The sequence below is a fragment of the Nipponia nippon genome, unplaced genomic scaffold (assembly GCF_047370975.1).
Source record: "Nipponia nippon isolate SJK-2023a ecotype South Korea unplaced genomic scaffold, ASM4737097v1 scaffold_12, whole genome shotgun sequence".
In the NCBI taxonomy this organism is placed as follows: domain Eukaryota; kingdom Metazoa; phylum Chordata; class Aves; order Pelecaniformes; family Threskiornithidae; genus Nipponia; species Nipponia nippon.
Genome location: NW_028262313.1, coordinates 22813127 through 22826144, shown reverse-complemented (window position 1 = coordinate 22826144; position 13018 = coordinate 22813127). Strand labels below are relative to the sequence as shown.

Below are 13018 nucleotides of genomic sequence, written 5' to 3'. Positions count from 1 at the left end.
GTAATCTTAATATTTAACCACTAAGCTACAGGATAGCGAGAGGCTCTGATTTTAAGTGCTCACAACTAAAACTTTTAGCCTAAGTTTTTTGCTGCTCAATTCCCATACTCCAAATTCTCTCTGACAAAGTCAACAGAGCCTTCTGTTAGCATTAAGTACAGATGTCAGAAGCAGCAATGAAAAGATACTACCGTAACAAAGAACAGCTGGAAAGCTGGAGCAAAAGCATACAACCCATGCTTACTGTATAGATAATGCAAAAAAGTTTCATTAAGCACGCTCGAGATCAAAAATATCAGTGCAGTTTTAGCCTTCAGATATTTGCACTAACGTCCCCAGACTCCAACTTCCTAAATAAGCCTGTAAATACTCAAATATTTGCTCCAATTTCTAAACACAACATTAAAGGTGATCTATTTTTGTAAATTCTATTCCCAATATTCTTAAATCCTCTACGCTGAAGGAAGGATGGTTCCAAGAGTGGACAGACTTCCATGAGTTTAGCAGGCCCTTGGGTTGCAGGGTACTAAAGCCCTCGCCCAGACTAGGCAGCTACAACAGTGGATATATTCCTGGCTTACAGACTGGGAAACTGAGGCAGACAGACTGTTTCAGAAAGCTGAGAAATCGTGGGTTTCCATAGCATGGTTGCCCTTTCCCAGCTATAGACTCTGACAACTAAAATACATTCTCTCTATTAAAAAAATAAACCATTAAGAAAAAAGAAAGAGAGATCAATAAGCCACATGTTATTTTATAGAAAGTATATGCACAGAAAATAATGGTATTTTAAGGATAATACTTACGACTGGCTTGCCAATGCTCAAGTGAGTATCACATTTCTTGGATTCTGTGTCAGATTCTGAAATTTCAAATACAAAACAGATTACCGAAAACCCCCAGATGCCACCACAAGATGGAGTTCGCCTCATTAAGAGTTTAACAATAGTACTTATTGTGCAAAGTTCATTTCCCCTGTTTGTTTTGGCTGCGTGAGGGGTAGAAACATGAACTATCCAAAACTAACAGTGTTACAAAAACCCTTTTAATACATCCTGCGCAAAGGGTATATTTTCCTAATCTGAGCATAAATGGGTTTTCTTTGACAAGGCAGGAACGTTCCTCCAAAAATGAAAGGTGTTAAAAAAAGGACAATAAGATCTTATCTCTCTATTGTATGTGCTCTCCTTGAATTACTATTGCAAAACACTTGGTCTAGGCATCATTTGGAAGAAGCCGTATCAAAGCTGCACACTAACAACACCTGCAGGTACCAAAAGGGTTACCTCTGAAAACTGATTCCTGTCTTCACAATTGTCCATGTCAAACAATTCAGGATATTATTCTGCCCACAAATGAACTTTTTTTTCCCCCTCCAATAAATACGTATTAGGACAAATCTTGAATCAAGTGTATTTTTCGCCCTTGAAACAAGTTGGATAAAAGCTTCCATCTCTATTTACTTCCCGAGATACAAACTCAGATTTCTTTTTTATTTCTCTAACCAAAGAGTTAAACACAATCGTGACACAGACGAGGACTAGACCTTGCAGCCTAACAAGACCACTTAAATTAAGACACACACAGACAAAACACTAGAGGATGCACAAATCATTTAAGGAATCACGATAAGAAACCGCATTTCAGCGACACACTTTCAAATCAACCAGAAAGATATTGTACACAAGGTATTTTAGTATGCAAGTAAATAGCCTTAAGCTATTAAAAAACTCATTCATTTGAGCAAAATAAGGCACTGAACTGAAATTACAACTGATCAAACAGCAACCTGTACAGACAGTTGCTCAAACCTTCCCATTTCTTGAAGTTTTCAGTAACTCCTAGTTATCTGAAAAGTACCGCAAAGAATGACCCCACGATGTTTTTATGGAAGTACCCACAGGTCATCCTCACTTGGAATATATCAGTCCGGGGTCGGAAAAGGCAGAGAAGTAAACACAAGGTTTAAATTAAACCTTCCTGAAGATCTTATTTGATGAATCTCAAACGAACAAACACGACATTACTATTATTTCTAGAGGAAAAAAAAATCCAAACATAATGAAAATTATTTCAGGCTTTCCCTAATCCTGAACAGCCAAAGAAATTCACAAGTTCAGGTTTTTCAGAAACTATTTTGCAATGAACTTAGAGCATCTTCTGTGATAAAAGAATCCTGGTTCTTTTTACCCGTTCAATGCGACCTACCTCCCATCTCTGCATCTGGACTGCCCTTTGTTTTTCCTATCTGCTTCTGCTTTAGTGGTCCTCCTGCCCCTTGCTGTCCCTTCCCATTTCCATTCTGAATTGTTGCACTGGAAGAATTAACAACTTTATGTGGTGAAGATGGAGGACTGTTAAGTTTATTGTTAGTATGACCACTGGCTTGTCTGTCTTTTAGTCTTTTCTTCAGGTGTTCTTGCATTTTGAGACTCCTTTCATCTCGCTGAATGAAGTTTGTCCTTCCATGAGAACGAGGTTCTACAAAGAAAGGAGAACTGATTTCATTATTCAGTACGATTTATTTGACATCTGAGAAATGCTCTATACGTTAGAATAACTACAGTAAAACCAGGACTCGAAAACCCATGGAACTTCGCTGCGCTTGCTTTCTCAGGCTGCAGACGCGGGGAGCTGCAAGGCTGACGGAGCTTCGGCGCGGTGCATCCGTGCAGCCCCGAGGAGCTTCACGGCTGATACTCGGGTCTCTCTCGTGACGAGAAACACGCAGGTTTCTTGTCTGGCAGAGCTTCGCCAGACTTTAGGAACCTCGTCTGACAAAGAGTTTATGGATTAGGCTCAAATCAGGGCATGAGCGTGAAGATCAGGCAGTAGGGGAAGAATGCGCCTGGAGGTTTAATTCTTGTTTTGAAACGTTGCCAACATTAGTTAAGTGCTACAGTAAGATATACAAAATATCTGCAAGCAAACTTCCATTTTTCCTATTTAACCCATATCCGAATTGTTGATTTTTTTTTTTCCTTAAACATTATTTTTGATGGCTTGCTGAATTTAGGGTTTGGGGATTTTTTCTCTCTTTTTTTTAAATGTAATTCTTCAGGCCTTTCTCTTTTGTTAGCTGCTCAAGATTATGCCTTACAGTTGCCCTTCTTCCCTGATTCGGCCATACAGTCACATTTTCAAAAAAGTGTAAGCAAATTTAGAATCCAAACTAGCTTTTTAAAACATAGCTTGGATTTTACCCTAGGCATGAGCCAAAAGAGCTTAATTGCCAATTTAAGCTTGAGAGAGAGAGACAGTGAATGGTCTCACATAGCCTAATTTCTTTCTGTATTAAATGCTTGTTTATATAATAGGCTTACAGCCTGGTTTAATTCAGCAGTGATCCCAGTCCTCCACTGAAGTAGCGCTTCATTCAGCTTTTAAATACAGAGTGGACTCGCACTTGACCCTCCGACATGGATTACTACGGTTTTTGGTTTATGCATGTTATTTTCATTTTCTTTCCAGTCGTATTTGGACTCTGTCTAGCCAAGAAAATACATTCATGTACCAAATTAAATGCATTTTCAAAAAACTTCACGCCAAGGCTGTGACAAAACACAGCAGTTTTGGAGAGCACAGTTTTAGAGAAAGGTAGAAGCAATCATTGTGGCGTTTACAGCAACAAAAGGAAGGATCCATGAAAAATACACAGAGTATTGGAACGCTTCTAAGTTACTGCTTTTGCATTAAATCCTTAAAAACAGAACAGCGGAAGATTTAAACTGTATACAGTCATACTTTGCACATGCAGAGTGCCTTCAGACCAGGCCCCGCGATACCTTATACACGAGTGTATTTTAAGATACCCCATAAACACACATAAGGCTCAGGGAGTCTGATAACGAGCACCAAAATCACAGAAACGTGTGGAAGAGCTACCGGCAGAACGCAGCTGTCTGGGCCGAGATGCGCTGAGTGAAAGGCTTCTCGTGTATTTAACCATCACCGGCGCTCTCACCTTGTTCTTGAAAAACGTGCGGCGGTGGGTGCTGGTGAATGAACTGCGGCGGTAGCTCTCCTGTGCCAGGAACCGGCGGGTACACTGGGTGAGGCGGGTGGGGAAGCAGAGCGTGGTGATGATGCATGTAATGTGGTACGTGGGGGGGAGGAGGAGGAGGAGGATGCATGGAAGGATGGAATTCGGCTGAGTGTGGCAACACCACCACTTTACGAACTCCATTTTCTTCCACCACCTGTCATGCAACATAAGAGATGAAACGTCAGCACAAAACCAATCTTGTCAATACTGCACATTTAATAAGGAATCTCTACGCCTAAGTTTATACCCACAGTCTGACAGTCACGGACGTGCGCACAGACATGAATCCCAGTGGAAGCCCAGCACGCGTTACTGGAAGAAACTGGAGTTTGAGGCAGTCAGTTTTAAGCTGAGGCCCACACGCTGAAGTGCTAAGCAATCTATAACTTATGAATAACGTATATATTCTTTTAAACAAGTAACGTGAATCGATCGGGGTGTAATTCCTAGTTTACTTGTAATTACAGTTAGAAGAGCTGCTTCAGACCACATCCTGACGGCGCTGGCCTGTGTGCAAGCCGCTGCCTGTCGCCTGATGGGTGGTGCGTGTCTGCACACACGTCCTTAGCCTGGGGCAAGTACAAAGTACTACAAGTCGGCTCTGCTGTCTGGTATTGGGATCCAACTCAAATGTCAAAACATTTCGTGTTTGCCACGGGCTAAGAGAATGCAGACAGGGAACCTGTCTGTGTGTCTGAACTCTAGGATAAAAAGATGCTAAGGCAGGGCACGCATATGTGTGCACACGCACACTTTTAAGCGTGTCCCCCGAACTGGCAATATACAGGCTCCTTCTGGAGTCTACTTCTGCCAACGTGAAATACATTAATATCTCAATGTATTGCTTTTCCTACAGTAAATTTAAAATACATTAAGGTTTTATACAATAACGCTTCTCTAAACCTTAAAACTGAGAAGAGACTTAGGACAGAACACAGGAGACAAGGTCAAGAAATAACACCAGAGTAGGAGTCACAAAAAGTCGCGTTCAACAGTGACGACACGGAGGTAAAGCAATGCCCGGTTCAGTCTCATCCTTAAGACACCTGGAACAGACAACCAGAGGCGGAGGTTTACAGGGCCCCTTCTCCAGGCAGGGCTGGTAGTACAGCGAGAGGACATCTACACCGGGTCGCTGTCGCTCCGAGGTTACAGTCCCCGCTGCTCCGCTGAGGGATTAAGTTTTCAGCACCTACAGTTTTGAGGGGGTCAAAGGCCTCTGAGCTGACCGTACAGAGAAATCACCCCCTCGTACTCCAGTTTGCTGCTTCTGCCACAATACAGAAGTCCACTGGCATAAAATTCAGGCTGTATCTAATGCGAAGCCTGACTCAGAAGCAAACTAGATTGTATTAAATCCTATTTAAAGGCAGACAACAAATCAATTGTTTTCTCCCTGACACAAAAAAATTAAACAGGTATGAGCAATGTAATTGGAAAAAAAAAAAAAAAAAAAAGGTAGAAAAATGCTCAATATTAAAGGCAAACTGACACTTCGAAATTCATCAAGTCTCAGTAGGAAAACCAGGCATTTTTCTTAGATTGCTTTAAAATTAGTCTGCAGCTTTATGCTTCCTTCCTTCTACATCGGTCACCTCCTGCGAGCTGCATTTAAAAATGCAGATCCCACCTGCTATTAGGCAGGGCCTTACAGGGCTTCAGTATTAAGAGACGGATCGTGTAGTCAGCAGAAAACGTATCTGTGGCTGCAAGCGGGGGGCGCGTTCCAGCCGCGGGCTGGCATACAGAACTGAGACGCAAAAAAATTTTGTTTCGAATGCAAGCTGTAAAATAAATCATACAAAATAAAAACCGCTCGTAGAAGATTTCAACTTATTTATGTCGCCCTCTGTTACTAAAAATCTACACAACTTTTATTGTCAGGCATTTAAAAGAAAGCACTTACACAAAAAAGCAGGCCCTGTGTTTTATCCTGTTCGTTCCTTCGAGATCCTCTCTTAAAGCATGTTTGGTTTGGCTCTAAGAAATCACTGTAGCGTTTCCCAGTTGGCCAAGGAGGCATTACGGATGTTGAAATATTGCTTACGCCAAAAGTACATTTTGAAAAGCTCCTCAGCAAAAGACGGAGCGAACTAAGGAGAAGTAATTCTTCTGGAGGGGAACAGAATGCGTCCGCTCGCAAATGGCTATGACAAAGCTCAGCTGCGAGACGACCTCGGAGCCAGCTGTATTATTAGCGGTTCTTAACAGACTTTAAATAGAAGAAAAAAATTACACGGAGAAGTCACTTAAGACTAAGCTTGCACTGAATACGTTTTGTTCTAGAAGCAACGTGGGAGGCTTTTTGGTTCATCAACAGAACTAAACACACCACTTGAACTGCATGACATAACGTCAGACCGCACGCCACCGAGGCAAAGCTCACAGCACATTTTGACGGCTGCGTTAACTCTATTTTATACATTAAGCAAGAACGCATGGCACAGTTGCGGGTAGAAGGGATACATTAATATAATAAGAGGTACGTGATTTTACAGGCTGAAGTTGCCATGTCCCCATTACCCACGACTGAATCACTTCACTCCACTTAGGCAGAAACCCACGTAACTCATCTCGGGGCTCTGCCAGACAGCTTCGGGAACAGAAAGTTAAAGTCCCATCTGCGGACAAGAACAGGACAAGTAACTCAAGCTCTGACGTAAAGCTGGTGTCAAACTTGTCTATCCCTGTTATAATGACCACGGGAAAACCAAACCAAACCTCACCTCCTAGCTCCATGCGACAGCAAACACAGAACAAATGGATTTTTCAGTTTGTACGCCTCAGCGTTCGCCAGTGCTTTGCACACTGCTTGCACGGAAGACTCCATTTCAGATTGATGCATACATTACCTGGGGGATCTTTCTACAGGGTCTGCATGAAAGTCCCTGCTTGTGACAGCAGAAGCACAAACTGCAGAGGCAGCTGTATGCAAAAAGACAGCCGCCTGAGCAGCTCGGGAACATACGGTTGCAAGGTTTTCAAGCCTGCTCAGAAAACTCCTCATTTTGAGCATCACTAGAAAACGAGAAACTTTGCCTATCCCATTTAAACGTTTGTTTTTAATTACTTCCCCTTAAAAATGCATGAATTTAAAAGTAAATCAAACCGGTAACTTCAGATATCTCTGATAACAGTTCAAATACCAGACGCAGGTCTAATCTGCTATGACTTAACAACGCAGAGGAGTGGAAAATCAGTGAGAACGGAAAAGTAAAGCTGGGAAAGAAGCCCAGAGGCCTGCCCATTTCACAGGCACATGTCACTCGCATCGACACTCCTCTTCACGCTTCTGCTCCAACAGCAGAGCATTTTGCTGAACGTTAAGGAGATCAGAGCTGGTAAAGAAAGGGGCATTGAAAACTTTGATAAATAGAGTTATATTAGAATAGAAGAGACTGAATTAAGAGAAGATGTTAAAGAGAAATATGTTATGCAGTCCAGGAAAAAAAAAAAAAAAAGACCTAAGGGATGAAAGGGAGCGTGATGCTGGTGCGTGAGCCGTATAACCTCGATGTCAGAATCACGAGTCTCAAGCACGCGCGCGCCGCGTTCGCCTCCGCTGCCGCCCCCGGCTACGGTCCCATCGGCCTGTTCCCAGCGGAGCCCAGCGCTGCCTAGACCCGCCGGCCCCGCCGCTCCGCAGGCGGCCGCTCCGAGCACCCCGGCACCTCCTCTCACCCCCAACACAGGGCCGAAGAAAAATCAAGATGTGGGTCCTGTTAACGGAGCTCAACAGAGGGCCACTTCGGAGCCACCGACTATCTTAACAAAAGCAATGTTTTACTGCCTACTAGTAGTATTAAAAAACCCTGAAAGCTAGATCAAATTTTACTAAGTGAACAGAAGGTGATAGAGCCTACAATAAAGTTAAATAGTTGATAAGTTCAATAGAAAAAAAAAAAAAAAAAAACCAAAACCGAGAAATGCTTTTTACAGCTGTTCCAGATAAAATAATCAATAGCTTTATTGTTAAAAAGCCACACCCACAAACTTACTGCAATATAAGAATACGTTAAAGTTTACCTGAGATACGTAACCGGGAGGCACAAATATAGGCGGCATAGAACCATTTGGTGACATCATGGGAACATGCGCTGGACCTGAGGAGTAACAAGGTGCCACTTCTTAACAAACGAGGCTTTGACAAACTCGAGACACCTTTTTTCCAAAGGCGGTGGCTCGCTTTGGTGCCTGAAAAGCCAGCAACTGCATCCAACTCTATTTATGGAACTACTTTTAGACAAGTAGATTAGAAGCGAGGCTTAAACTATCCAATTAAAAAGTCAGTTAGGAGAGAAACGTAAATAATCAGGACTGCAAGTTCGAAAAATAAAAAAAAGTGACTGTACCAAGTTTCCATCAAGGAAAACAATGCCATTTGTGTCATCGATGGATAACTCATTTTCAAAATACACATTAAGTATGATTTAACGACTTTCAGGAAGCACCCAGAATTTTAGATAATATTGCCGAATGCAAGTATGGCTGTACCTTTACTCTACAAAACGCACAGATTAGACTTATCCCAACCACCACGCTTATACAGCCAACAGTATTTCTTTAATTGTACAAAAATCAGCACAGATACATTTTAGTTCTTATTTTGTGACAGAGTTAAAAGTCTGTAGCAACAACACTGGCGCCATAGTAATGCTGACAGCTGGTCTATCATCTTTTTTTTTTTTTTAATAAGAATATCTTATTTTTCACATCAAGCTGAAAGAAAGTATTCCTGGCTGGGATTTGATGAAAGCAGAACGGACACATTTTACATAACAACATTTGAAATGGTGAAAAACATTCCAAAAATGGAAGCACTGATAAATTCAACTTGACTTGCAGGAGATATTGTAACCTGACTCAGACCTGCAGGTCTGTCCCTTGCCCAGAAGGTAAAAAGTAGTTTGTAGCCCCACACAGAGGGCAGCAATGCTGCCCTCCGTATCGGCAGGCTGCTAATACCACCGCCTTACGGCAAGGCGAGGTCACCCAGCGCCTAGTAAAGTTGTTTAGATTAATGTGGACTAAAACCCATCTAAATTCATGTGTTACGATTCTGAGAAGACAGTTAGTCAAGGATCGTTACAGAAACAGCTGGGACGCTGGCCTTTTCTAAATTAGCAGTAAAGTCTGCAGAGATGTAGGGAATCTTGGCAATTTCCCAGTGCTGCCTCATTTGTGCTTTAAGTACAAACTGAAAAATCTGATTTATTACACTGTAGAACATATGAAAACACATTTGACACTACAGAAACAAACGCTGGTAGTAATTCTGCGATATTTACAGAATCAAAATATTTGGATTCAGTACTTCAGTCTTTCCTTTACCTTGAATACACCGCACGTGTCCATCTTCAGTTGTAATTGTAAATGTTTCACCTGGGTTTACCTGCACAAGGATAACCTGTAGAAAACAAAACACAAGAGAGGTTTGGTTTGGTTTTTAATTTTAGAAATTACTTGGGGAAAAACCCCATCTCTTCCTTATACCCCCATATTAGATTAAAACAATATAGCTTTGGCAACCTTGGAGAGTAAAAAAGCAAGATGAGAAACGCTGACCGGTAGAATGACATTTCTTCATGCTTTGCCATAAAATCATTAGTTTTGCATAATCTGGTAGTAATCAGAGACAAATACTGAAATGCTTCCCTTAATACAGTTAAAATAATTAACTAAGTTTATATTTTCAAATTTTTTCACACAGTTTTTTCTTCTTTTACTTAAACAATAAATTACCTAAGATTCACCTTGCTTTCTAAGCTTTGCCTATGCGATTATTTCAGTTTCAGGGCTAAATTGTCAAATTCAGGAATACACACACGCGCGCGCAAAAAAAAAAAGGGGGGGAGAACAAAAAAAGAGGCTTTGCCCAAAACTCAGCCATGTTTTTTTTCACAGAAAGCATGCCGGTATGTATTTTGACAAAATATTCTCTGATGCTATCAAGCAATTTAATAGAAGTATGCAGCCCTTTGGGTGTGGAAGGCGGCGATAAAGCGGGTCATGCCTACCACCTCTGCTCTCCAGCTCCTGAAAGACCAGGTGTATTCTCTCACACGTCTGTGTAATCCTGTAGCTGAAGAACTACAACTAACAGTGAGGTTTGCAGGTCAATTTGGACGGGATCGCATTCGCTTTCACACAGATCAATGTGGACATCTGCCAGAATTACTCCTCGGGCAGCCGACGGCATCGTTTCCCTTGCGCGGGGTAACACGGACGACCCCCTCGTTCTGCCCCATCCGCAGCACGTGCTTCAGTATCGTTATAAAATATTGGCAGCCGTGCTTCAGTTTTATTGCAACCTTGACAACTTTACTACTAGAATTTTGCGGTGAGATTCTACCGTGTTACATAGACACGGGTCTACTTCTGTCGGAGGGGTTTGGCCATGTAAGAACTGCACAGTCAAAATTCTGCCCTGGGGACATCAAGAAGAAACGGCGATGTAAAAATTGAAATAAAATATATTTGCAAAACTAGCCATAAAACTCAAAGTGTAACTTTCATTCAATTTTTATCAAATATTTTTAGGCTATTCATGGAATGAAAATCGCCTCAGGTAGACAGGGCCTGAAGAGATCACCTAGTCGTCTGACTCCTGGTAGAAATGAACTACACGTGCCGCTAGTGGATCAGCCTGGCTGTTTTGTGCTGCGAGATCTCCCGTGACGGAGCTCCATCGGCTCCCCGGGCACCCGCACCACAGTTTCACTCTCCGCATCATTTCACATTTTATCATCCAACTTCAACATCCCCTGCTTCAACCTGAACTCTTACTCCAGGTCTTAACCACCAACGAAATAAAGAATAAAGCACCAATAAAAGATTGTTTTCTGACTTAGATGCCATTCCCTGTATATAAATTCTTTTTGGGTTTTCATCTGCCTTTTTTTGGCAACAGCGCCATGCTGACCACTTGCAGTCCTTACCCACCCCTTGCCAGACCTCCTTCTACAGGACCACTACTAAACCCAGTCATTCCTTGTGATAAGCTGGCTACCTACACACAGTGCTTTGTGCTTGTAATTTTCTAGATTATCTTTCTAGTCATCCAAACCATTTCAGGCTCCCGCGATGCGTGCAATTCCTCCCCTTTCCTAACAGCTGCAGATTTATTAAGCACACCTCAATTCTATTACATTGGTCACGAAGAAAAGGATCACTGAGAAGAACGACTTAAAAAGATCCTGTGGTCCCTCATTCGATCTTTGCGTTTTGAGCAATTTCACTTACTCTTTTCCAAAGAGTTTACCACGTAGCTTACGCCGGCACTAACCAAAGCACTAACGTGTAAGAGTAAGTGCAAACACACCCATGTTTGCCGAAGTTATAGCTTCCGTCTCCAGTTCCTTTCTCCCTCTACTCGAGTGCACAACTTCAGCACACACAGAGACTGATGTTTGCACAGATCCCGCACATTTAAGCTGCCGTGTGTACAACAGAACTCAAAGGAGCAGACTGTTCAATGCTGTTTAACACCCATTTTGCAGCTTCTGCATGCTGCTATATTAATCTCAGCTTTTATTTTTTAACAGGGGATGTAGAAGCATATACAAACACAGGCCCTGCTCCAGTGAGTTCACGGTACAGGAGAATTTTACTCGAGGTAGATGAGTTGCTTCTAGACACACGTAAAACACCAAAACCCCCTGAAAAGGCCATCTAGCCAGTCAGTAATATTTATTATGGTTCCACAAGGCGGCCAGGTGATAGATAAAACTTTTTAAAATGGCATAATTTAAATGCTGAAACTTAAGCAGATCTGTCATTTCAGTATATAAGGAAATTCACGACACTAACTCTACTGAATCTCTAGGAGGAAAGAGAGCGAAGCGATGTTAATTGTTTAAAGAAAACAGACAATAATGGGTTGGGGATTTGCCAGGGCACAAAAGAATGAGGAAAGAGGAGGTCTGCTGCGCAGGGCAGCTGCTGGGGACGGACGCTAGCAGGGGACACGACTCCGCAGGCAGGCGTTAAACCTCACAGCAAGTCTCATCTTCGAGGGGATGAAAATTCAGAGGCAGGACCCTGTTGGAAATTCAGAGCCTCTGAACGTGTCAGGTCTTTGGAACAGGTTTCAAGTAACTGAAGTTCTTACAAACCGTTCAGGAAACTATTAACTGAACTCAGCAAAAAGGATCCTAAGTGGTGCAATCACAGGGCTGCAGTGCAGTTCAGAGACTGGAATTTCAGGAATGCACGGGGCCACGTCTTAGAGGAATGACTCACTGTAATTAATGAAGCAAACGCGGTTCCATCTACCTTCCACCAAGGACCATTTCTAGGAAGCCAGAGCGTTTCTAATGAGTCAATCTAAGGCAAGTTAGACGACAGACTAGCGCGAGGAGTCACAGATATGTCAAGGCCTTCGGGCGTCCGCGCAACCATGTCAGAACCAGTGGGATCAACACGGTTTGGAAGCTATTTCAAAGCACTGGTCAGCATTTTGCTTTTATCCCTTATTCACACATTGAAGTTTTTTCAGAACAACAAAGCCTTCCAGCAAACTTCCAGCTTATATTTTATGGGAAATGGAACTGATGAACTGGGCGCTGCCTCTGACTGTTTGAAGTGATCAGCCAAACGGCGCAAGCTTTATTTCTGAAGACAAAAACACTGTCCAATACTCTATAATTAGCCCACCCTCTACAGCACCGGCAGCAAAATAATTAAAAAAATAATCTGCATTAATAAACCTTGAGTTAATACCTTATTTAAAAGCAAACTTTCCCATGCGAGACCGTGGCTCCGAAGCCTCTCCTCTAGAGAGGAGTGCCACAAACAAGGGCCGCAGGTGAAGTGGCTAGGATGGCAACGGGACAGGGCTGGTTCTACACAGGCGTGCTAGGATGAGAAATGCTGGCACATCAATGGGAAATCACATTCCTGGCCCCGTGAAGATTTTCACTAGACAGACTTATTTGTTATTTCTGTTACAATTCAATCAGAAGCCTGGGAGAC

The 13018-nt window shown here is 42.4% G+C and overlaps 1 protein-coding gene across 2 annotated transcripts in view; it reads right to left on the bottom strand.

Moving 5' to 3' along the window:
* The window catches only part of LOC104012844 (fibronectin type-III domain-containing protein 3a-like), a 48875-nt gene that overhangs the window by 15710 nt on the left and 20147 nt on the right, over window positions 1-13018 (bottom strand). For both annotated transcript variants that reach the window (XM_087749184.1, XM_087749185.1), the window contains exons 4-8: window positions 9377-9452; window positions 8072-8148; window positions 3965-4199; window positions 2209-2481; window positions 807-862 (exon numbers count right to left, since the gene is read on the bottom strand). In XM_087749184.1, the coding sequence (XP_087605310.1) occupies window positions 807-862; window positions 2209-2481; window positions 3965-4199; window positions 8072-8148; window positions 9377-9452 (717 nt within the window). The remainder of the gene's footprint in view (window positions 1-806; window positions 863-2208; window positions 2482-3964; window positions 4200-8071; window positions 8149-9376; window positions 9453-13018) is intronic.